This window comes from Macrosteles quadrilineatus, unplaced genomic scaffold (genome assembly GCF_028750875.1).
Source record: "Macrosteles quadrilineatus isolate MER2022 unplaced genomic scaffold, UCM_ALF_1.0 Scaffold_1__1_contigs__length_201487025, whole genome shotgun sequence".
Classification (NCBI taxonomy): domain Eukaryota; kingdom Metazoa; phylum Arthropoda; class Insecta; order Hemiptera; family Cicadellidae; genus Macrosteles; species Macrosteles quadrilineatus.
The window spans coordinates 81,872,158-81,899,906 of NW_026542594.1; the positions used below are offsets into that span (position 1 = coordinate 81,872,158).

Consider the following 27,749-nt stretch of genomic DNA (forward strand, 5'->3'; position numbering starts at 1 on the left):
CTTTGATTCTCAAGGATCATTCATTGGCCAATTATTTATCACACCCAACTTTATAACTCCTTCCTTATATTATAAACTTGGAAAAAATACTATTTTATTATAAAAATAGTTTTTAGTGGACACTTACATAATAAGGATTAGTAGAGAGTAGTAAAATGACAAATCAGAGATGTGGCTTACAGAAAGAATCCATACATCAAAGTCAAATTCAAATAATCTAATTCATTAGACACATTCAAATGTGTACATTGAATGGCCATCCACCATTTATTTTAATTAAGGTCTGCCTCAGACACAATCATTCACAGCCTCTACTGAGATGAGATTCAATCTCTTGTTCAATGGTGCTGGCCAATGAGACAAGCCCTTGCACTTCTCAGCCGCATATAAGACCTAACAGTGTACTGCACTATCATTATTGGTATACGGTATACCCTACCAACACTCTAGGAGTCTCCAACCTACGGCCTGCGGGCCACATCCAGCCCACGAACAGATTTTAACCGGCACACAAAGGCCTACTGGGAAATTATTATTTTTATATTATCGGTATAAATTGATGATCGTCAAAGTTGCGGCAACACCCGTAAGTAAATGTTGCTGTCTCAGTAATAATGCGGTCGGTATTCGCGATCATGACTTCTCTTGTAAGTAAATGTTGCAGTCTCCGTGATAACGTGATTGTCATTCGCAATTGTGGCCTCACTCGTGAGCATACAGTAGACTCCCTCTTATCCTGGGATATGGTTTTTCCAGTTAAACCGACGTCCCCAAAAACTTGTTAAAACGGACCGTTTAAATGCATACTGTATACAGTATTTGACTTAAATTTAGGAGAGCATTGTATTTAGACACGTGATCACTTCAGATCACTCAAATCTTTCCCACGAGAACAGTCGTTTCAGTACCGCCCACTTCCTGCTGATCTAGTCCGGTTAAACCAATGTGCTGATAAAAATTTTCCGTTTAAAGAGATGTCATGTCAGCCGAGTGTAGTCCGGTAAAAAGGTGTCCTAGTCCAGATAAGAGGGAGTCTACTTTATTATTTGGTGGCTTTGGTGATACCGCGATCGACACTCACAGTCGCGGCAATAACTGTAAGTAAATGTTGTGGTCTCGGTGATACCATGATCTTCACTCATGGTCGCGGCAATACCCGTAAGTAAATGTTGTGGTCTCGGTGATAAAGTGATCCTCATTCACAATCGCGACACTCACGACACGTGCATATTTTGTGGTCTTGGTGATACCACGATCGTCTCCCGCCATTGGGACTGCACTGTGAACATCTCTTGTGATATCAGTAAAATTTCTGTCATGATCTCCATTGATCGTGATTTGCTTATGATGTTAAAAGAGAGCCCATGGAACGTTGTCAATGAATGGAGACTTATTAGTTATTGGTGATCATTGTAGTCCTTGGTCCATACTGAATTCAATTACGATTCTCGGTGCACAGGTTGGCTGGATACCTAGATGCCCTTTTTAAATATGTGTATAGTACATCTCTCACACTTTCCACGTTTTTCCTCAATAAAATGAAATTAGCTGTAAGTATGTGCCTAGTGATCGAGCTATCTTAATACAGATCTTCCAAGCTAAGTGAACCTGAATTGAAAACAATCCTAAGGATCAGGACAACAAACCTAACCCTGATTTGGCTGACCTTAAAATGGCAAATAAAAAATAATTTTCCCTAAAATGTCTGTTAATTTTAGCTTTACACTCCTTGTTTACTTATTTACAACTATTCTAATCGTCATTACAATTAAATGTTAAATCAATTAAACTTGGTAGTAGGCCTACATCGATAGTATTTGGTGTTGTGTCATCCTGTGTTTTCATCAGTCCTACTTAAAAACTTCCATTATGGACTTTATACTAAACTCCCCTCGCACTCCCCCTTCCATGCGCGCCGCTCTTCCTCTATCAGACCGAACAGCTGTGTCTTGAGCGAGTCTAAATTGCCTAAATTCCTTCCATTCGTTATCTAACCAAGGCTGTTTCCTAATAAAAGTATAAGATTTTGGTTGTGACTTTAGTTTAAAGGCTTTGGTTTTAAGGGTGTATTCAAAAACTGGAGCATGGCTCTATGAATTTTGTGGCTGTAAAATAAATTGTCATTTTAGTCCATTTTAATTTAGGTAACAGAGGTAGGATAACATTGTCATTCTCACTCTCAATCCCATTCTCGACTACGACCCTTGAGCTCACTTCAACTGGCAGGTGATCAGAACCTGGGCAACTGATAACCTTAAAATTGTTTACTACACCTAAAAAATCCGTAGATACTGCAGCTAAATCAATTATTAGCTTCTTGACAATTATTTTCCATCCATTTTTACAATTAAATTATGACTAGTCTTTCACAGAATCAATATTCATAGTTTTCCATCATTTTTCAGGTAACTCAAATGTTGTGGGAGCGGGTAGTAAGAGCCGATCCTGGAATTGTATCACCACGAAAAAGGATTTTGAGGGAGCTGGAGAAAGTGACTCTGGAAGACCAGAACAACTCAAAGCGTCAGCGTGCGCGGCCAAGTCCTGAGCAACCCAAGCCTTCAGCTGTCGGTAGCCACAGTATCACATCCATCCTGGCCCGTGAAGACGAACCTTCCTTCTTACGTAGTCTCCTGCGCTCGTCTCCTCCTCCTCCTCCTCCTGTTCACGCACCCACCATTCATCCTTTGTACCCTTACTCCTCACCTTCTCCATCATACGTGTCTCCTACCTCCAACTTCTACTCCCCTCTCCCTAGCTACCGAGGATCCCCCAGTGTTTGGGGCATGCATCATTACCCCCTGAGAAACTCTTACCCAGTCCCATCATTTACACCCGTCACTACGCCACCTTGGAATGTTCCTTACCAGCCAATTGACATTAAAAGAGAAGACTGCACTTCAGGTAAATTTTGTGTAATTATACTCTGTATGTATAAGCATTATATTTTTTTTTGTATTTACTAAACAATAAAATAAGAAAAACATTTTCCTATTTTCTCTCAGTACAGTATAGATCCCCATCTGTGGTGTATTGCAAGTCTCAAAGTTATTATTCGCTAGATTATTACCATATGAATTAAAAAAATAACTCGATCAATCTGTAAAACAAGTGTGTTTTACTGTAGATGTTGTATTTTCCTAATCTATATAAATAAAATTAGAGTTTTGTCTGTACATTGCTTAGAATAATGAACTTTTTGGTTATTTTTACATTTCATAGGTCAGAGAAACCGAATCAAACCTTATCTCAATTTCTGTCTGTCTGTCTGTCTGTCTGTCTGTCTGTCTATCTGTCATTCTCTTGGTAACGCTAAAATACGCACTTTATTACAACTACTCCTCAATAACTATAGCACTGTCCCGCCTGAAACTTATTTTCCAAATACTATACATATATGAGATGGTTTTAGACGTATTTCATCGAATATGAGACAGTTAGATATTTAACAGTAAACCCTTGAAAATCAAGTTTTTGTCGATTTTTGACGTGGAATTTCTGGAAGCCCATGTTAACCTTATGAGAAATGAAATTATTGAATCTTAACAGCTGTTTCAATTAAACAAGTTGGTTCTGTTCTGTGATGTTCAATAGCATTAAAGTTACAAGGATTACCAACAGGGTGCAGCACTAGCACTATTATTTCTTTTACATTTATGACAACAGCTAATTTGCAACCTGGAGGCGAGTGAGCGTAGCGAACGAGCTAACCTGAAGGCAAGTGAGCGTAGCGAACGAGCTAACCTGAAGGAAAGTGAGCGCAGCGAACGAGCTCCAACATACAGGTGAGTGAGCGTAGCGAACGAACTTCAACCAGGACGTGATTGAGCCATGCAAACGAGATCAGATAGTAAAAATAAAAGTAAGCCTACCGTTATAGGATCGACCGGCAGACACAGAGGTAATTTAACCTTTTATTGATTGTCATACCGATCCGGAACAACAAAAAACAACATAAAATGAAGCTATGTATAATAGTTTGGCCAGCATATCTTAAAATATGCAAACCAACTGCTGTTCGTTATATAAGAAGGTTTCAACTGAATATTATAAGATCCCCGTGCGTAGAACGGGTACACAGCTAGTAGCAAATAAGTGTATTGAGCTTAAATGTAATTTCCCACATGGGGAATAAACTATTACCATAGGTCTTATGGTAAGACCTATACCCAGGACTGATTAACTTTTCGTTTTGATGTCTCCAGAGGCCAACAATACTATCTTTTCAAATTCATATACCTAAATGTTAGGGATGGACGGAATTGAATTTTTGGTTGGAGACGCTACGGGATTTTTATTTACTTCCCGATTTTTTGGGATGAGACGTGATATTTATTTCCTTCCCAATATTTAGGACGGGACAGTAGTTTTCCCCACACAAAAGAATTATTTGTTTAAAATTGTAGATTAAATATTCTTGCAGATAGCAGTAAAGAAATACCCCCGCCGCAGCAAATCTGCAGACTTAGCGAATTTTCATTTGCCTGGTTGGATTTTCACTTGTTTGGCCACACGGCTAGTTCAGCGCTGAGATGCGTTAGTTCTCCGACTCGCCATCACATGTCACTAGGACGTCAACTCGGGCTGCTTCTGTGCGTTTTTTTGTTTTTGATTGTTACTAGAAATCGTCATCACAGTCTAATATTAAGGGTAGTGATGTGTCGGTTCCGGTAAAAAAAAGAAATTTGGGTCAAATTTACACATTCTTAAATAGATTTTAAACACTTGCGTTTATTTTAAAATTACAAATCCTTCTGCTGGTAGCAGTACTTCCAACTCTTGATATTGAGTAATTGTAAGTTTGCACAATAATGCAATAATTGCATTGATAATCATGAAATCAACCGTATTTTATTTGATTTTCTAACTAAAATAACCACTAAAACTGACACGATAAAGCAGTGCCAAAACAAACGGAGTCTAGTCTGATATCATCATCCTTAGCTCATATGTGTATTCATATTATACTAATTTAGTAATTTTACATATATCTTTGTGAAAATACTAAAATCATTTTGTGCGAATACTATTTGTCCAAAGACCTTGTTATTATGGCCAAAAAATTTAAGTTTTTACAAATAGAAAAAATAGCCTGAATAATTCTTCCGTTTATTTTTAATTTAAAAGAAATTTTAACGATAAAAACGTCAAACAATTTATGTCTGCTTTACAACAGAGTCATGGCTTAATCCTATACTCTAATACGAGCAATGTTTGTATGTATGTATGCTTGCTTGCTTGCTTGCTTGTACCAAGATCTCGAAAACGGCTCCGACGATTTTCTTCAAATGTTGTAAATAGTTTATTTCTGGCCTAAAAACGAGTTTACTGCAGTTAGAACTGCCAACAAAAATCTAAATACGTAGAAAAATGAAACTAAAAATCACATTTTTTTAACATTAGTCTTATGGGTTGCTAGGTAACCATGTTGGCTGAATTAAATAACAAGGAAAAAGTAAACAAAAAACTTGTAATTTGTCTATCCACAGTACAATAGCAAAACAAAATACAGTACAAAAGGAAAAACATCAGTTGTTACTATTGAGCAAAGATTATACTGAAGATTACTAGATTCTATAGTCAAGGGTAGCGGTGTGTGGAGTGTGGGATCTGTTTATGACGATTAGATTACGGTATCTGCAATCCTTAAATGCTATGGAAAGGGAGGAAAACAGGTCCATGACATAGGAAGTAGTGAAGGAAGTAGTAAAGGCGAGCAGTCTGGAGTGTGGGAACTGTTTATGACGATTAAATTAAGGTATCTGCAATCCTAAAATGTAATGGTAGGGAGGAAAACAGGTCCATGACGTAGGAAATGGGGAAGGAAGTTGTAAGGCTAGCAGTGCAGAGTGTGGGGACCGTCTGTGGCATTTATGTATCTGCAATTCTAAAATAGTATAAAATACCCCCGCCGCAGCAAACCTGCCGACTAAGCGAATTTCCATTTGTCTGAATTGATTTTCAGTTAAATATATTTTAATAACATTAGGTTTAACGAGTACCTAGGTTTGCTGCTACAAGGAAACTAATAAAGTGTGTTTTTGAGTAAAATATTGATAGCTTAGTACAAAATAAATAAATTTGCCAAGTTTGATCAAAATATATTCATAAACAAGCAAACTACAACATTTGACAATATTCTCCATAAGAATAACATGGGAATTTTAAATTTACAATTTTTTTAATTTTTTCCGTTACTAATAATCGAACAAAAATACTTGTATATACTAAATTATTTGTTTTTTTAAGCTCTTTAAAAAGGTCTAAGAGAAATTGGGAAATTTTGTGTTTTGAGGGTCAAAAGTGAGATAAACCAATTTTTACCCCATAAAACCCCCCGTAAAGCCCCGTTCCCATGGTCCGATCGTGCTGGTTCGCGAACTCATTCAAGTTTATCCCGCTTTACACCTTTAAACCAAATTTCATCAAAATCGGACAAAAATTACTCAAGTTATCGCGTTCACGGACGTATATATATATATATATATATGTCTATATATATATATAAGTCTATATATATATATAAATATATATATATATATATATATATATATAAATTTGAACGAATAGTGTTTTTGGCCTCTGGGGACATCAAAATGAAAAAGTAAATCGGTCCCGGGTCTAGGTCTTACCGTGCCACCTACGGTAATAGCTACTTCCCTATAGGGAAATTCGCTAAAAGGAGGGCAAACAGGTCTATGACATAGGGAGTGGTGAAGGAAGTAGTAAGGGTGAGCAGTCCGGAGTGTGGGAATTGTTAATAACGATTAGATCAAGTTATCTACAATCCTAAAATGCTATGGGAAGGGAGGGAATCAGGTCCGCGACGTAGGAAGTGATGAAGGAAGTAGTAAAGGCGAGCATTCTGGAGCGTGAAAACTGTTTATGACGATTAGATTAATGAATCTGCAATCCTAAAGTGCTATGGGAATGGAGAGAAACAGATCCGCGACGTAGGAAGTGATGAAGGAAGTAGTAAAGGCGAGCAGTCTGGAGGGTGAAAACTGTTTATGACGATTAGATTAAGGAATCTGCAATCCTAAAATGCTATGGGAATGGAGGGAAACAGGTCCGCGACGTAGGAAGTGATGAAGGAAGTAGTAAAGGCGAGCAGTCTGGAGCGTGAAAACTGTTTATGACGATTAGATTAAGGAATCTGCAATCCTAAAGTGCTATGGGAATGGAGGGAAACAGGTCCGCGACGTAGTCCGGAGTGTGGGAAATGTTTATGACGGTTAGATTAAGGTATCTACAATCCTAAAATGCTATGGGAATGGAGGGAAACAGGTCTGCGACGTAGGAAGAGGTGAAGGAAGTAGTAAAGGCAAGCAGCCCAGAGTGTTGGAACTGTTAATGACGATTAGATTAGGGTATCTGCAATCTTAAAATGCCATTGGAAGGGAGAGAAACAGGTCCGCGACGTAGGAAGTGGTGAAGGAAGTAGTAAAGGTGAGCAGTCTGGAGTCTGGGAACTGTTTATGGGAATTACATTAAGGTATCTACAATCCTAAAATGCTACAAGAAGGGAGGAAAACATGTCCATGACGTTGGAAATGGCGTAGGAAGTAGTAATGCTAGCAGTGCAGAGTGTGGGAACTGTCTGTGGCATTTATGTATCTGCAATTCTAAAATGGTATAGGGAAGGAGGGCAAACAGGTCCACGACGTAGGGAGTGGTGAAGTAAGTAGTGAAGGTTAGCAGTTTGGAGATTGGGAGTGGATTAATGTATCTGCAATACTTTTCAGAGTAAAGTAACAATTTCCCCCGAGCAAAGCTGGTTATTGGGTTTATGACGATAAGATTAAGGAATCTAGAATCCTAAAATGCTATGGGAATGGAGGGAAACTGGTCCGCGACGTAGGAAGTGATGAAGGAAGTAGTAAAGGAGAGCAGCCTGGAGTGAGAAAACTGTTTATGACGATTAGATTAAGGAATCTGCAATCCTAAAATGCTATGGGAATGGAGGGAAACAGGTCCGCGACGTAGGAAGTGGTGAAGGAAGTAGTAAAGGTGAGCAGTCTGGAGTCTGGGAACTGTTTATGGGAATTACATTAAGGTATCTACAATCCTAAAATGCTACGAGAAGGGAGGAAAACAGGTCCATGACGTAGGAAATTGTGTAGGAAGTAGTACTGCTAGCAGTGCAGAGTGTGGGAACTGTCTGTGGCATTTATGTATCTGCAATTCTAAAATGGTATAGTGAAGGAGGGCAAACAGGTCCACGACGTAGGAAGTGATGAAGGAAGTAGTAAAGGCGAGCAGTCTGGAGTGTGAAAACTGTTTATGACGATTAGATTAAGGAATCTGCAATCCTAAAATGCTATGGGAAGGGAGGGAAACAGGTTCACGATGTAGGAAGTGGTGAAGGAAGTAGTAAAGGTGAGCAGTCCGGAGTGTGGGAACTGTTAATAACGATTAGATCAAGTTACCTACAATCCTAAAATGCTATGGGAAGGGAGGGAATCAGGTCCGCGACGCAAGAAGTGGTGAAGGAAGTAGTAAAAGTGAGCAGTCCGGAGTGTGGGAAATGTTTATGACGATTAGATTAAGGTATCTACAATCCTAAAATACTATGGGAATGGAGGGAAACAGGTCCATGACGTAGGAAATTGTGTAGGAAGTAGTAAAGGTGAGCAGTCTGGAGTCTGGGAACTGTTTATGGGAATTACATTAAGGTATCTACAATCCTAAAATGCTACGAGAAGGGAGGAAAACAGGTCCATGACGTAGGAAATTGTGTAGGAAGTGTTTGTATATTACTTAAAAGTCTTTTTTTAAAATAATTTGTTTAACATATGTTGTCAATAATAATTAAGCAATGATATTGATTGAAAACAGTAATACAATAATTGGTAAATTCAAAGAGCTATTTAGTCGAAATGGGATCCCTATGTATTTGGTGGCTGATAATCAACCATTTAATAGCTATGAAATGAAACCGTTTTCTATAAATTGGAATTTTACAATAATCACATCAAGTCCTCACTATCCAAAAAGTAATGGACTAGCAGAAAAGGCTGTAGGAATTGTAAAGAAAATGTTACAGAAGAGTGCTGAAAGTAAACAGGATTTTGAACTCTTCTTATTAAATTATAGAAACTCACCTGTTGCAAACCTGGACTATTCACCTTCTCAGCTTTTAAACAGCAGACACATAAGATCAAAACTACCTATACCAAACAGTTATTTACAGCCTAAAACAGTTTCTTTTGAGGTACATGAAAGCATAAATGAAAGCAAAAGGTATCAAGAACAAATGTATAACAGATCAGCCTTGAAAAAAGAAGATGAATTCCAAGTTGGAGAAGAGGTTTTAGTACAGGATATTAAAACCAAATTTTGGAATCCTGGTGTGATTTTTAAAAAATTACCGGAACCTCGTTCTTATTTGGTAAAATTAGAAAGTAATATTGTTTTAAGAAGAAACACACACCATATAAGAAAAATTAAATCTATGTTAAAAAAGAAGGACAGTCAAGACGGCTAAAAAAGGGAGATGTTTGTATATTACTTAAAAGTCTTTGTTTAAAATAATTTGTTTAACATATGTTGTCAATAATAATTAAGCAATGATATTGATTGAAAACAGTAATAGAATAAAGAGAAACAACTTGAATGTTAAAAAAATACTTTTTACTTTTTATCATTATCAAATTAAACAGGAAGTAGTAATGCTAGCAGTGCAGAGTGTGGGAACTGTCTGTGGCATTTATGTATCTGCAATTCTAAAATGGTATAGTGAAGGAGGGCAAACAGGTCCACGACGTAGGAAGTGATGAAGGAAGTAGTAAAGGCGAGCAGTCTGGAGTGTGAAAACTGTTTATGACGATTAGATTAAGGAATCTGCAATCCTAAAATGCTATGGGAAGGGAGGGAAACAGGTTCACGATGTAGGAAGTGGTGAAGGAAGTAGTAAAGGTGAGCAGTCCAGAGTGTGGGAACTGTTAATAACGATTAGATCAAGTTCCCTACAATCCTAAAATGCTATGGGAAGGGAGGGAATCAGGTCTGCGACGCAAGAAGTGGTGAAGGAAGTAGTAAAAGTGAGCAGTCCGGAGTGTGGGAAATGTTTATGACGATTAGATTAAGGTATCTACAATCCTAAAATGCTATGGGAATGGAGGGAAACAGGTCTGCGACGTAGGAAGAGGTGAAGGAAGTAGTAAAGGCAAGCAGCCTGGAGTGTTGGAACTGTTAATGACGATTAGATTAGGGTATCTGCAATCCTAAAATGCCATTGGAAGGGAGAGAAACAGGTCCACGACGTAGGAAGTGGAGAAGGAAGTAGTAAAGGTGAGCAGTCTGGAGTCTGGGAACTGTTTATGGGAATTACATTAAGGTATCTACAATCCTAAAATGCTACAAGAAGGGAGGAAAACATGTCCATGACGTTGGAAATGGCGTAGGAAGTAGTAATGCTAGCAGTGCAGAGTGTGGGAACTGCATTTATGTATCTGCAATTCTAAAATGGTATAGGGAAGGAGGGCAAACAGGTCCACGACGTAGGGAGTGGTGAAGTAAGTAGTGAAGGTTAGCAGTTTGGAGATTGGGAGTGGATTAATGTATCTGCAATACTTTTCAGAGTAAAGGAACAATTTCCCCCGAGCAAAGCTGGTTATTGGGTTTATGACGATAAGATTAAGGAATCTAGAATCCTAAAATGCTATGGGAATGGAGGGAAACTGGTCCGCGACGTAGGAAGTGATGAAGGAAGTAGTAAAGGAGAGCAGCCTGGAGTGTGAAAACTGTTTATGACGATTAGATTAAGGAATCTGCAATCCTAAAATGCTATGGGTATGGAGGGAAACAGGTCCGCGACGTAGGAAGTGGTGAAGGAAGTAGTAAAGGTGAGCAGTCTGGAGTCTGGGAACTGTTTATGGGAATTACATTAAGGTATCTACAATCCTAAAATGCTACGAGAAGGGAGGAAAACAGGCCCGTGACGTAGGAAATTGTGTAGGAAGTAGTAATGCTAGCAGTGCAGAGTGTGGGAACTGTCTGTGGCATTTATGTATCTGCAATTCTAAAATGGTATAGTGAAGGAGGGCAAACAGGTCCACGACGTAGGAAGTGATGAAGGAAGTAGTAAAGGCGAGCAGTCTGGAGTGTGAAAACTGTTTATGACGATTAGATTAAGGAATCTGCAATCCTAAAATGCTATGGGAAGGGAGGGAAACAGGTTCACGATGTAGGAAGTGGTGAAGGAAGTAGTAAAGGTGAGCAGTCCGGAGTGTGGGAACTGTTAATAACGATTAGATCAAGTTACCTACAATCCTAAAATGCTATGGGAAGGGAGGAAATCAGGTCCGCGACGCAAGAAGTGGTGAAGGAAGTAGTAAAAGTGAGCAGTCCGGAGAGTGGGAAATGTTTATGACGATTAGATTAAGGTATCTACAATCCTAAAATGCTATGGGAATGGAGGGAAACAGGTCTGCGACGTAGGAAGAGGTGAAGGAAGTAGTAAAGGCAAGCAGCCTGGAGTGTTGGAACTGTTAATGACGATTAGATTAGGGTATCTGCAATCCTAAAATGCCATTGGAAGGGAGAGAAACAGGTCCGCGACGTAGGAAGTGGAGAAGGAAGTAGTAAAGGTGAGCAGTCTGGAGTCTGGGAACTGTTTATGGGAATTACATTAAGGTATCTACAATCCTAAAATGCTACAAGAAGGGAGGAAAACATGTCCATGACGTTGGAAATGGCGTAGGAAGTAGTAATGCTAGCAGTGCAGAGTGTGGGAACTGTCTGTGGCATTTATGTATCTGCAATTCTAAAATGGTATAGGGAAGGAGGGCAAACAGGTCCACGACGTAGGGAGTGGTGAAGTAAGTAGTGAAGGTTAGCAGTTTGGAGATTGGGAGTGGATTAATGTATCTGCAATACTTTTCAGAGTAAACTAATAATTTCCCCCGAGCAAAGCTCGGTCCCCAGGTACTCTTTATTTATGCCCTGTGGAATGCAAGTATGATGTTTTTTATGAAATATTTATGCATTATTTTAATAGATTCTTTGCATCAACTCTTTTAAGACAACATACTAACTGCAAGTGGATTTCTAACGAACTGAAGTTGGAAAGACAAAATATTATTAATCTTAACAAATCAGGCAGAGAGTTAAATTGCAAAAAAATGTGTCATGAGGCTAAAAAAAAAAACAAATAAGGGGTGTAGGTCTGGTTTACTTATTTATACTATGTGTAATGCATATCATTGATAAGTTAAATTATTCAGTAAGAGGATGACAGATTAGCCTAATTAAATATACGTAGTAAAACACTAGATGTTCAAATTATTTTTTAAAGCAATCTTTCAAATCTTTGGTTTGTTTAAGAGCAATATAATTTGTTTCAACTAACAGCTGCGGTTGAAAATAAAAATATTCTATAGACCTATTCGAGGTTGTTTTATTTACTCTATGATTTTGTCATTGATTATAGGAAATAAGTAAGGTTAGTAGGGATAATTAGACCACAGATATAAGTAAGACCAGTGATGTATACAAATCGAGGCTCTGCTCACGAGTCTTAAAAGAAAATGATATTCAAATTATTTTACTGTTCGACTTTTTGAGGAAAGAGTAAGACAATAACAATGTTAACATGTTTTAATTCATCTTGGTAGCTTTTTGTTTACAATAAATGTTTGAATGCTTAAGCATTGTTTGGATTAGGCCTGGAAATATTGATGTCATCAAGAAAGGAGATCAAGAAACATCAGGAATCACGATTTTAAAACATCACCACAACCTTATAAGAAGGGGTTTATCCAGAGATAAACAGATGGATGACATAGACTGAACACCAGGTTATAATTGACTTAGGAGACTGCAATTAGACTTACCATCCTTTTATGAAATCTAAAAAGTCGTTTGGCGTGTGTTCATGTGTTCACATTTGGGGGGCGCTGATGTAGGCAAAATATCACTTTTATCTATCTATACTATTATAAAAAAGAGGTGGTTGCTGTATGTGTGTATGTGTGTATGGGAAAAGTAAACTCGAAAAATACTGGTCGGATTGGGCTGAAATTTGGCATGATGATAGCTCACATTCCCGATTAACATATAGGCATATTCTTATTTCAAAAATCCTTTCGGGCTCCGCCCCAGTGGCTCTGGAGTTTCCCATGTTAACCTTATGAGAAATAGAATTATTGAATCTTAACAGCTGTTTCAATTAAACAAGTTGGTTCTGTTCTATGATGTTCAATAGCATTAAAGTTACAAGGATTGCCAACAGGGTGCAGCACTATTATTTCTTTTACATTTATGACAACAGCTAATTTGCAACCAAAAGGTGAGTGAGCGTAGCGAACGAACTTCAACCTGAAGGCAAGTGAGCGCAGCGAACGAGCTCCAACCTAAAGGTGAGTGAGCGTAGCGAACGAGCTCCAACCTAAAGGTGAGTGAGCGTAGCGAACAAACTTCAACCAGGACGTGATTGAGCCATGCGAACGAGATAATCTTGAAAATTAAGAAGTTAAACGGGGCAAAGCCCGCGGGTTACAGCTAGTTTCAACTAAATATCTTATAGATTGAATAAATGAATATAGGAAATTACGATGTCCGTAGATTCAATGAGGGTGGGTAATTATCACGGATATTAGAGCTGACAACGGTATAGATAATAAACTTAAACAATTACGTCACTAGCTTTATTATCGTGTTTACTTTTTAAATTCCTTCAACATTTCAGCTGGTTTCAAAACAAACTATTTTATGTTATTGTTTAGAATTTTCTTTGTTTTATTTATTTAGCAATTGATGAAGAGAAAATAAAGGATAGGCGTGGACGATTAGTTTAATGATGTCAAGATACCAAAGTTATATTATGTGTACTGTGAATTTTATTTGATATTATCATTTTATTTTAGGTATTTTTTATTCAGACTTACTGGAAATTGTGTATAGAATGAGTAATTGTATTGTGGTGATAATAATTATGGAAGAGGCAGGTGATAGTATGCGATGGAAGGTGGTATCGTCAACTAGGCCTATTACACACTACTCAATTGACACTTACTCTCTCTACTGTACGTATAATCAGTGTGGTCGGCCGCAAATGTCACTTCAACGCTTTTCAAATACACACAATTGCTGTTTTATTGTAAAATTATAGGATTTAAATTTCATAGGCTTATAATGGGATGAAAACATATTTGGTTACGTGGCATTTGTTTACAAGATGATTTTTCACATTCAAACTGCAAGAAAATTTGTCTTTATACATGTAAACTAGCTCTCCTGAATTATACACTGTTTTAACTGACTACTCCATTCCCGTACGTAGGACGGGCTAACACCTCGTAAAAATTAAAATCAATTCCAAAAATGCATAAAGTGTTAACATATGTTTTATTTACATTTTATTTCTAACATGTGTTCAAATTATTATTTTGTTTACTTGTTGAATTGTTTATGTTTACTTACAGATTGTGATTTAATAAAAACTTACTTTCTATTTTCTAATACAAACTGTGATCTTTTATTAGTAAAATTAGTGGAATCAACAATGGCGACGAGTAAAGTGGTAAGTAGAAAAGAATTTGACTTATGTCTAAAGAAAAGGAAATTACTAGAACTACGTTTGAACAAACTCAAGGATGATTTACCAACATGTGAACATTCTCAAGATACATGCACTTACTACACAGATAAACTTTTAGCAATATGGACTGAAATTGAAGTTGCCAGTCAAATATTGAACTTCACACAAATTCAGTTGAAAGTGAATTAGAAATTCAATGGCAGTTAGAAGATATTATATAGAGAGATATGGACATTCCTTGGACATGTCGCTTATGACAGCCTTCTGAGGTCTGAAATGCCTGAGGAAACTGTTTTGGTTGGGTACGCAGACGACGTTGCAGCTTTGATAGCTCCACGCAGCGTTGAGTTGGCTCAGCTAAAGCTAAACTGAGCTATGCGTACCATAAACGCATGGATGGCAGACCACGGTCTCTCGCTTGCTTTGAGCAAAACCGAGATCAAGATTTTGACAAAAAAACGGATTGACACCATCGTGCCTGCCGTTGAGGGTGTGAGCCGTCGAGGTTTAACCGTTCGTTCTGCCAAGTATCTTGGGGTCATGGTAGACAGCAAGCTTAGCTGGCGGGATCAGATCTTCCGTACAGCGGACAAGGCCGCTAGGGTGGTTTCTTCTCTTAGCCGGTTGATGGCCAATGTTGGAGGGCCTCGGTCCAGTCGTAGAAGGCTATGTCTTCGGTCCAGTCCGTACTCTTGTACGGTACGGAGGTGTGGGCAGACGCACTAAATAAGGAGTCAAACTCTTGGCGGCAGAGAGAGAGGCAGTTTACTAGCACCAAGGGGAGGACCAGGCACAAACAGAGGAACGCACCCACACCTACCAGCTGTGGCAGGAGAGCTGGGAACAGGAGACACGGGGACGCTGGACCAGAAGACTGATACAGCAAGTCCAACCTTGGGTTAATCGGCGGTGCGGAGAGGTGAACTTCTACCTCACCCAATTTCTGACGGGTCATGGCTTTTTCCGGTCGTACCTGTTTAGGATGGGCAAAGCCGTGTCACCCGATTGCATATACTGCCCAGGTATTCTCGATGACGTGGAACATACCTTTTTCCACTGCCAGCGTTGGGAAAGGCCCCGCCTGGAGGCTCAACAGTTAGTAGGACTGCTGTCGGTGTACACGGTCATACCGATGATGACGGAGGGTGAGGTAAGTAATGTGACAAACAATTCCAGGTCTGTGTCCAACAGAGTAGAGGGGTTTTTTTTTTGTGAGTAGTCTGATAATTTCAGGAGTCTCACACTACAGGCTTGCTACCTGTGTGCTTAAAAGCATTTTCCCTCCTCTCCTTAAAAAAAATATTCCTGGAAGCAGAAAAGAAAAAGTACATTACACATGCAGCAATGTCTGCTTCTGCAACATCTCAAAATGTATCTAATATTCCTTTCCAGCCATATACACCAGAGGAAAGTTTTCAAAACTTCACTCGACGCTTTGAAAACTACACCAAATTATGGGTAAACTTAAGTCCAAAAGTCAAAGTGGATTTATTTTTACAGGCAATCACCCCACAAATACATGAACAGCTATACAATCTTTGCATACCAGATGACCCACATAACAAGCCATATGAGGAATTGATTCACATGTTAATGGCTCAACTTCAACCAAAACCCAGTATTTGGGCTCGTCAGCACAAATTTACGACACTTACCCAATTATGTAATGAATCTGTACAAGCTTGCACTAATGCTCTTAGAAAGCTCAGTGTAGAATGTCAGTTTACTTGTACAAGTTGTAATGAATCCGTATCTGAAATTTAGGGATGGACGGGATTGAATTTTTAGTTCGGGACGGGACGGGATTTTTTCCTGTGCATAAAAAGAAAGTATTGAGTATTTTAGTTACCAAAAAAGACAAAAGAAATCAGTTTTTACCGTTTGTGGCACTTATCTATAAAAACAAAAAAAAGTTTGGTTACAACAATCTACAAGTACCTATAGAAACTTGTGACTCGCGGTCACGGTGCGATCGTCAAAATGTAATGTTTTGTCAAAAAGTTATGTAATGTTTTGTCCATGAATCTTTGCCATAACAAGGCACTTTTACTCCAAACATTAATCTGTTCACTTTAAACAGCCCTTTATGAGTCCTGATTGTTCGCATGATGGCACTGTCTTCGACCATCTCCAAGTACAAGTATGCGTTACTGATATCAAGAGTACAAAACATCTTTCCACAATGCATCTTTGACATGATATCATCGATCCGAGGTATAGGATAATGTTCGTCTTTAATAACTTTGTTCAAAGTTACCTTGTAGTCAGCACATATTCTGACTGAACAATTGGGTTTGACAACATTTCTCTTAAAAATCCTTTAAGGATGATTTAAAAGCCTAAATGTATCATATGATACAATGCTAAGAGCCGCTCCTGTATCTAATTCCATGTCATGAGTCGTCCTTCCACATTTACCTCGAGCATTATCATGTCATTTGATTTTGAATGAAGTTGGTAAATTCCATGTTCTGCGGTTTCATCTGATTGTTTTACTTCTTTGTTTGGTTTTCTTAGACATACTATACTCTTGCTGAAATGTTTACAAGAGTTGAATTCTGCATTTTTGATCTTACATTGATGTGCTCTATGTGAATCATCACCACATCTATAGCATTTGTTCATCAGTTTCTCCAAACGAGATTGATACTCATAGAGTTGTATGTTAGATTTACATGATTTACTATCTGGTTGTTTGTTCTTGCTCGATACTTGATGTACTTCCTCTTGATATTCATTTGTCTTAACTATTCTGCTCTCAAGAGAACTACCTTTTGCTAGTTCCAATGTAGCGACCTTTTCGACTACTCCTTTAAATGGTTGCAATATTTATCTTGAAGAAGTTGAAGGCGTATATAAGTCTTTTAGTCTTGCATTCTTCGGTCACAGCGTGATCGTCGGTATGACTCCGCGGTCACGGCGTGATCGTCGAAATGACTTCGCCTCCTTCATTCGCAGAACATCTCTCGCGATAGCGGCGTTATCGTCACTCTCAAAGCGGCAAAATCGCCGACGATCGGACCAAATCCCGTCCCGAAAATTTCCCGAATCAAATGTAATCCCGTCCCGGAAATCAGGAATATTTTTTCCGGCAAATTTCCCGAAATTTCGGGACCTGTCCATCCCTACTGAAATTCTACTTTGAATGCAAGACTAAAAGACTGATATACGTCTTCAACTTCTTCAAGATAAATATTGCAACCATTTAACGGAGTAGTCGAAAAGGTCGCTACATTGGAACTAGCAAAAAGTGAGAGCAGAATAGTTAAGACAAATGAATATCAAGAGGAAGTACATCAAGTATCGAGCAAGAACAAACAACCAGATAGTAAATCATGTAAATTTAACATACAACTCTATGAGTATCAATCTCGTTTGGAGAAACTGAGGAACAAATGCTATAGATGTGGCGATGATTCACATAGAGCACATCAATGTAAGATCAAAAATGCAGAATTCAACTCTTGTAAACGTTTCAGCATGAGTATAGTATGTCTAAGAAAACCAAACAAAGAAGTAAAACAATCTGGACTGTGTTGACCATGACTTGCTCATGAAAAAATTGAATTACTATGGAGTGAGTGGTAATGCACTCCTATGGGTTCAGTCCTTTCTGGATAATAGGAAACAATCAGTCAAAATAGATAATATTGTTTAAGGTAACACAGTACTCAAATATAAAATTTTTTAAATTTTTTTTTTATTATTTAGTTTTGTTGAACAGACTTTTCTGAACACGTAGATAATAAAAATTAAGGAAGAAAAAAATTATTTTTAAAATTTTCAGCTACTTTTATAAACTATTGCAGCCTAATTTAGCATGTCCAAGGTCCTACTACTAATCAAGATTAAGAGGGTACCGGTACGCCGTCAAATATTAAATTTTTTTTAACATTTTTTATTATTTAGTTTTGTAGAACACACTTTCCTGAAAAAATATTTAAAGCTATCCAGTGACTTTTATACACTCTTACTTTATCATGCCCAAGGGTCCTACTACTACCTATGACACGGGGTACTTTTGCCGTTTTCCGAAAGTCAAGTGGTTTTTAGTCAGGTACACTTTTCTCCCTCAATTATAATCCAATTTCAATAAAAATTTGTGTGTGTGTTCCTCATATGATAAGGAACAATAATACGAATCAGTTTCCATGACAACCAAAAACCTTTGAAATAAAAAACTATTTTATGTTAAAAAATTACAAAATATTTTATAAAAATTTTAGAATCATACTAACAATTTAATCTTGCTCAAAAACCTTTTTTGCTTCATATTATTGTTGGTAATAATGTATTAAACTTAGTACAAAAATTTCAAGTTGATAGGTTAATATTTGTAAAAGTTATGTGTACCTAAAAACTGTCATTTTAACATGGGCGGGATAGGGAGTACTGTGTCACCTTAAAGTAATTATTCCATTGTTAAAGCTGGTGTCCCTCAAGGATCAATTCTGGGGCCATTCCTTTACTTAGTCTTTGCTAATGATCTACCAAATGCAGTTCATAACTCCAAATTAATAACATATGAAGATGATACTACTCTTTTATGTAAACACCCCATCCGGGTTAATTTATTTAAAATGCTAGACAATTACTTATCTGCTATGAATTCTTGGTTTAAAGCTAATGGCCTTCTTTTAAATAAAAGTAAAACTTTTGCTATTAATTTTCATTCCAACTACTCCAATTCAAAATACTCTGATGACTCTTATGTCAAACTCTTATTGCAGACAGCAGATAGTAATAAATTCTTAGGGTTACACGTTGATCCTTCCTTAAAGTGGGATGAGCATGTAAATTTTTTTACAAAAATTCTCCATAAAGGTCATTTTCTATTTCTAAACTTATCAAAAATCCTGGAGATAAACATTTTGAAAATGGTTAACTATGCATATATCTATTCAAACTTAACATATGGAGTGATATTTTGGGGCAACTCACAGTCTTCTCCGGCAATATTTAAGATTCAGAAAAGCATTGTCCGTGCTATGACAAATTCCCCCCATACTGCATCAGCCAAACCAATTTTCAGGAAACTAGATATTCTGCCTTTACCTTGCATTTTCATTCTACATACCCTTCTATTTGTTAAAGAAAATTTTCACAAATTCACTCTTTTAAAATCTACACATAACTATCCTACACGTAATTGTAATCTTTCTTTGCCGATACATCGAACAGCAGCTTTTGAAAAGACACCATTCTATACAGGCAGCCGATTATTTAATAAACTACCTTCTCATATTCGCAATGAATCTTTTGCCAAAGCATTTAAAAGAAAACTTGTTAACTATCTAAAGAGCCATATGTTTTACTCAGTAGAGGATTTCATTTTATATAGTAACTAGTGTACATGTTGCTCGAATTCGAGCAATTGCAAAGTAATACAGGAGTCATTTAAAAACGAATAACAGTCATATTTACAATGAGTAAGAGTCAACTCAAAGATTACCGGTGTGTAACTCAGACCTTGTGTATCTTTGTTATTGATAAACCTAAAGCATTCCGAACAGTTTTTTCTTCTCAAAATGCCTCGCTGTATGTACAGGCAACACAGGTCATTGATAGAGGGTCAATTATTGAGAACGAAAAGTCGTTTTGGGGTAGGGCGCATTTGTAACCTATGCACCACCTGTAGCTGCGGTTGTTTTCACGTTTACGCCTTCTGTCTATGTTTCGTTGTCGTCGCGTCAGAGGCATTTAAAAGAAAAAACAACAAATAAACAAATTATAGCTACACAAAACAACGATAAATGCACAAATTTAAGTTACAATCATGCTAATACGATCCCTCATAACGACACAAAACAACGATAAATACACAAATTTAAGATACAACCATACTAACACGATCCGTCTTGGGGGTTATGTTCACACAAACTCATAGTAAATCAATATACTCAATGCGTTTCGTTGCATTTTAAAATAAACGAGGTGTTAGCCCGTCCTACGCACGGGAATTCAGTAGTCAGTTAAAACCGTGTACAATTCAGATCAGCTAGTTTACAATAAAACAGCAATTCTGCAATTTTTACTATGTGAAAAGCGTTGAAGTGAGATTTGCAGCCGATTCGCACAGACGCACACTGATACACTGATTATAAGTAGCCTACAGTAGAGAGAGTAATAGTCAATTGAGAAGTGTATAGACCTAGTCAACGATACCACCTTCCATCCTATACCTGCCTCTTCCATAATTATTATCACCACAATACAACTACTATACACAATTTCCAGTAGGTCTGAATAGAAACGACCTAAAATAAAACGATGATATCCAATAAAATTCACAGTACACATAATTTAACTTTGGTGTCCTAACATCAAAACTAATCGTCACACCTATCCTTTATATAAATTTCACTGCATTAATTGCTAAATAAATAAGTGTAAACAAAGTAAAGTCAGGGTGTCTAGTAGTCGGGAAAGTCGGGAATTAGTATTGAATTTCAAAATGGTCTTGAAAAGTCGGGATTTAGTCTTAAATTTGATTTCAAAGTCGGGAATTTTCATGATTTTTCCGCGATCGTCGTCTTGCGTTTACGTAACCGCGAAAGCCGATGATGATGTCTACACGGCCTCGGGAAATGTTCACGATTTTGCCGCGATAGTGGACGACGACGATGACGTTTCCGTGAACGCGGGAGATGACGATGACGTTTCCGTGACCGCGGGAGACAACGATGACGTTTCCGTGACCACGGGAGACGACTATGATATCTGCTCGGCCGCGGGAATTGTTCATGATTTTATCGCGATCGCGGACGACGACGATTACGTTTCCGTGACCGCTGGGGACGACGATAACGTTTCCGTGACCGCTGGGGACGACGATAACGTTACCGTGACCGCGGGAGACGACGATAACGTTTCCGTGACCACGAGAGTAAACTATGACGTTTCCGTGACCGCAGAAGATGACGATGACGTTTCCGTGACCGCGGGAGACGACGATGATGTCTACGCGGCCGCAAGGAATTTTCATTATTTTGTCGCTATCGCGGACGACGGTGATGACGATTCCGTGACCGCGGGAGACGACGATGACGTTTCCGTGACCACGAGAGTCAACTATGACGTTTCCGTGACCGCAGGAGATGACGATGACGTTTCCGTGGCCGTGGGAGTCAATGATGATGTCTACACGGCCGCAAGGAATTTTCATTATTTTGTCGCTATCGCGGACGACGGTGATGACGTTTCCGTGACCGCGGGAGACGACGATGACGTTTCCGTGACCGCGGGAGTTGACGATGACGTTTCTGTGACCGCGGGAGACGACGATGATGTCTACACAGGCGCGGGAAATGTTCATGATTTTGCCGTGATCGCGGACGAAGACGATAACGTTTCCGTGACTACGAGAGATGACGGTGATGTCTAAACAGCCGCATGAAATATTCATGATTTGGCTGCGATCTCGGACGACGACGATGACGTTTCCGTGACCGCGGGAGATGACGATGACGTTTCCGTGACCGCGGGAGACGACGATGACGTTTCCGTGACCGCGGGAGACGACGATGACGTTTCCGTGACCGCGGGAGACGACGATGACGTTTCCGTGACCGCGGGAGACGACGATGACGTTTCCGTGACCGCGGGAGACGACGATGACGTTTCCGTGACCGCGGGAGACGACGATGACGTTTCCGTGACCGCGGGAGACGACGATGACGTTTCCGTGACCGCGGGAGACGACGATGACGTTTCCGTGACCGCGGGAGACGACGATGACGTTTCCGTGACCGCGGGAGACGACGATGACGTTTCCGTGACCGCGGGAGACGACGATGACGTTTCCGTGACCGTGGGAGACGACGATGATATCTGCTTGGCCGCGGGAATTGTTCATGATGTTGTCGCGATCGCGGACGACGACTATTACGTTTCCGTGACCCCGGGAGATGACGATGACGTTTCCGTGACCGCGGGAGATGACGATGACGTTTCCGTGACCGTGGGAGATGACGATTACGTTTCCGTGACCACGGGAGATGACGATGATGTTTCCGTGACCGCGGGAGACGACCATGATATCTGCTCGGCCGCGGGAAATGTTCTTGATTTTGTCGCGATCGCGGACGACGACGATGACGTTTTCGTGACCGCGGGAGATGACAATGATGTCATTGATGTCTACAAGGCCGCGGGAAATATTCATGGTTTTGCCGTGATCGCGGACGACGACGATCACGTTTCTGTAACCGCTGCAGTCAATGATGATGTCTTAACGTACGGTACGCGGAAGATTTCATGATAAAAAAAACCAAATTTGCTAGTTTGAATTTTTTATTGCTGCATTATTTCTTTACTTGAAAACACCACATTATCATAATACTACTTTATGACAAGTACAGGGGTTGGTGTAGTATTATTTAGAAAATTTGGTTAAGCTATAAAAATTGGTATCGGTATCAAGGATTGAGAATCTATACATTTTGGTATTAACACCCACTAACTGTTGAAAAACTAGTCTTGAAAAATTTGGAATTAGTCTTGAAAAGTCTGGAATTAGTCTTGAATTTTATAATGGAAATAAACTATACACCCTGTAAAGTAAAAACAATAACAGTTTGTTTTGAAACAGCTGTTTGGTTCATATAACATTTATTTGAAAAAAAGAACTGGTCACATGCATCGATCTCTATTATTAGAGATCGATGGTCACATGTAGCAGGAATATAAAAAGTAAATTGACACGCTAGTAAAACTAATGACGTAATTGTCAATGTTTATTATCCATACCGTTATCAGTTCTATCCTTGATAATTACCCACCCTCATTGAATAAATGTACATTGTAATTTCCCATATTAGTTAATTTAAAATACAATATATTCATAGTTGAAATAAAAGTGATATTTTCACGTTTGGGGGCGCTGATATAGGCACCCCAAAACGTAACCACAACTGAACACGATTTCATAAAAGGATGCGGTTTGTCTCATTGCATTATCCTAGGTCAATGTTGACGTTGTGTTCAATTTATGTCATCCATCTGTTTATCTTTTTATAAAACCCGGCTGAGGTTATGGTGGTAATTTAAAATCGTGATTCCTGATTATTCTTTATCTTCTTTTTATGACATCAATATTTCCGGGCCTAATCCAAACAAAGTTAAAGCAGACAAACATTAATTGTAAACAAAAAGCTACCATGAAGAATTAAAACATGTAAACATTGTTATTTTTCTATTCTTTCCTTGAAAAGTGGAGCAGTAAAATAATTTGCATTTATCCTTTTTTATTAAGACTCGTGTACAGAGCCTCGATTTGTACTGTGGTTTAATTAATTTTGGTCTAAACTATTTTAAACTGTGGTCTAATTATCTCTACTAATCTTACTTATTTCCTATTATCAATGACAAAATAAGAGGAAATAAAATAATATCATAGTTCCATAGTTTATATTTAACCAGCTGTGAGTTAAAACAAATTATATTGCTCTAAAACAAATCGAAGATTACAAAGATTGCTTTAAAAAATAATTTGAACATCCTAGTATTTTACTATGTATATTTAATTAATCTGTCATCCTCATACAGAAGAATTGAACGTATCAATGATTAGCAATACACATTGTATAAATAAGTCAACCCTAAGTATGTATTTACGTTTTTATCCAAATGCTAAATTTGTGACACAAAAGCTGAATGTTTACAGCTGTTATGTTAAGCAAATTATTTTATGCCAAAAGCTAGTTTAGAATCTTAGCGTCGGCTGCTAGACTTTTTAAAAATTAAATCTTAATTTCTAAAAAACTGGGACTCTAAACTAAAACTATGGCTTCGACATTCCCTAGTTCTCAAAATTAACTTCCTTTTAACACAAAAATCATGAAAATCCATCGAGTGGTTGATTTAGAATCGTGAAATAAAAAAACACTGTTTCGTTTTAATATTATAGATAGTGGTTTGTAAATTGTTCATGTGGAGAGTTTGTTTTCTCATTATGTTTAAGTTACATTTTAATTTAGTTATTAACATTTTTGTATCATATTTTTGACATGTCATCTACCATTGAGGAAACTCCTCTGTACATGGTGTAATTTGTTACAATTAACATGAATAAATGAATAAATCAGATGAAACCGCAGAACATGGAATTTACCAACTTCATTCAAAATCAAATGACATGTTAATGCTCGAGGTAAATGTGGAAGGACGACTCATGACATGGAATTAGATACAGGAGCGGCTCTTAGCATTGTATCATATGATACATTTAGGCTTTTAAATCATCCTTAAAGGATTTTCAAGAGAACTGTTCAACTCAAGACATACACTGGGGAAATAATTAATCCAAGAGGAGTTGTTTTTGTAAATGTTCAGTATAAAGATCAAAGTTTTATTGGAAAACTGTACATAGTTAACAAGTGTAGACTCTATAATAGGAAGAGAATGGATAAGAGAGATTTAACTTGATGCAGCTGACATACATTCATTAAATTCAAGTGAAGAAAACTAAAACATTCAAGAACTAGATGATTTGATGATTCGATCAGGGTGTCTAGTTGTCGGGAAAGTCGGGCATTAGTATTGAATTTCAAAATGGTCTTGAAAAGTCGGGATTTAGTCTTAAATTTGATCTCAAAGACGATAACGTTTCCGTGACCGCAGGAGATGACGATGACGTTTCCGTGACCGCGGGAGATGACGTTGATGTTTACCCGGCCGAGGGAAATGTTCTCATGATTTTGCCACGATCGCGGAGGACGACGATGACGTTTCCGTGACCGTGGGAGTCAACGATGATGTCTACACGGCCGCAAGAAATTTTCATTATTTTGTCGCTATCGTGGACGACGGTGATGACGTTTCCGTGACCGCGGGAGACGACAATGATGTCTACACGGCCGCGGGAAATAGTCATGATTTTGCCGTGGTCGCGGATGACGACGATAACGTTTCCGTGACCGCGGGAGATGACGGTGATGTCTAAACAGCTGCGGGAAATGTTTATGATTTTGCCGCGATCGCGGACGACGACGATGACGTTTCCGTGACTGCGGGAGACGACGATGACGTTTCCGTAACCGCGGGAGACGACGATGACGTTTCCGTGACCGCGGGAGACGACGATGATGTCTACACGGCCGCGGAAAATGTTCATGATTTTGCTGTGATCGCGGACGACGACGATCACGTTTCTGTAACCGCTGCAGTCAATGATGATGTCTAAACGTACAGTACGCGGAAGATTCCAGTAGACATGATAAAAAAACCAAATTTGCTAGTTAGAGTTTTTTATTGCTGCAATATTTCTTTACTTGAAAATACCACATTATCATAATACTACTTTATGACAAAGACAGGGGTTGGTGTAGTATTATTTAGAAAATTTGGTTAAGCTATAAAAATTGGTATCGGTATCAAGAATCGAGAATTGATAAATTTGTGTATCAACAGCCACTTATTGTTTAAAAACTAGTCTTGAAAAATCTGGAATTAGTCTTGAAAAGTCTGGAATTAGTCTTGAATTTTATAATGGAAATAAACTAGACACCCTGTTCGATACAATATTCGATATTGATATCAAAGAAGGCATTGGGAAAATACCAAACAAAAAGGGTCATTTTAAAGACACACGGTCAGTTCGGTGTGTCAGTTTGTTGTGTTCACATCAAACTGACACACCGAACTGATCGTGTGTACGCCAAATCGATGTGAGCTCACATAAAAAAACTGAACTGATGGACTGATGAAAATTCATCATTTCGGTGTGACACACCGAACTGATGTCAGTCCGAAGTGAGCGTGTGTACCGCCGCGTCAGTTCAGTTAGTCAAATTTTGGTATTTGAGCATACGCAGCGTCATTATACAGGGTGACCGTTAAGTCTTAGGACGACTTTATAACTTTTAAACGACAAACGATATCACAACCACATTTGGTATACCGTTACTGGAAATTGTAAGCTACTTTTCTGTGTACATGGTGGTCAGATATCACCTTTGGGGGACGGCCCGTCGGGGGTCAGAAGAAAATCTTTAATGACAGCCTATGTTGAGTTGTACATCATTTTTAAATCTTTAAACAATTGTCATTTTTTAATGGATGTTCCTTTTGAAGTACGGTTTGCGGCATTCTTCTTTGCTTAAAATTCCCTTTAAAATGATCCCCATAACTTCACATTCAGTGATCCAAATAACTCTTCAGGGCGACGGCCCACAAGGAGTCGGAAGTAAATCTTGAATGGAAGCATAGGTTGATATCCACATCAAATTAAAGGGATTTATTAGTAGAATACAATGCGGCAAACCGTACTTCAAAAGGACCATCCATTAAAAAATTACAGTTGTTTAAAGATAAAAAAAATGTTTTAATTTAAATAAATTGGCTAATTTTGAAAATCTTTGAACATCTGCCATTTTGCGCAGGATCAACCTTTTGAAGTGCGGTTCGCGGCATTGTTTTCAGTTGAAGTAGACCTTTAAAATGATGTACAACTCAACATAGGCTGTCATTAAAGATTTTCTTCTGACCCTCGACGGGCCGTCCCCCAAAGGTGATATCCGACCACCATGTACACAGAAAAGTAGCTTACAATTTCCAGTAACGTTATACCAAATGTGGTTGTGATATCGTTTGTAGTTTAAAAGTTATAAAGTCGTCCTAAGACTTAACGGTCACCCTGTATAACCTATACCATAGATAAAATACACTTCCTTAGTAGAATTCTCATACTTAAGAATAAGCTGAAGAAAATTTAGCCTATTTGTTAGTTCTGTCCGGTGTACTGTAGATGTCATTTTTTGTTTACAGTTTGTTTATTGTCATTTAAGTCATATACAATTCACAACAAATAATAACTTTAGTAATCATATAATTCTTTTAGGTATTGTGGGAAAGGTGAAAGAGATCCATCTCATCACCAACAAATCTGTCGTGTGTAGGAAAATAAACATTTTTATGAAAATACATACGAACGAGTACGACTTCCCAGGAAGGGAAGCGTACCTGGGAGGATTTCACCCCCAGGTAGCACGTTGAACTGACACACCGAACTGACCGTGTGGATGCAAATGCTGCGTTCAGTTAGAAGTGACAGTTAGAAATGAACACACCAAACTGACACACCAAACTGACCGTGTGTAGCGGGCTTAATGTCAAAGACAAAACCCTGCCAATTTACATCAAACCTCGATACATGCCATATGAATTACAAGAAAAAGTAGAGAAGGAAATTGAAAAACTGGAGACTTTG

General features: G+C 38.4%; 1 protein-coding gene across 1 annotated transcript in view; it reads left to right on the top strand.

Moving 5' to 3' along the window:
- The window catches only part of LOC128983677 (protein hairless-like), a 99,946-nt gene that overhangs the window by 58,650 nt on the left and 13,547 nt on the right, over positions 1-27,749 (top strand). The window contains exon 4 of the mRNA XM_054403073.1: positions 2,406-2,904. Within this exon, the coding sequence (XP_054259048.1) occupies positions 2,406-2,904 (499 nt within the window). The remainder of the gene's footprint in view (positions 1-2,405; positions 2,905-27,749) is intronic.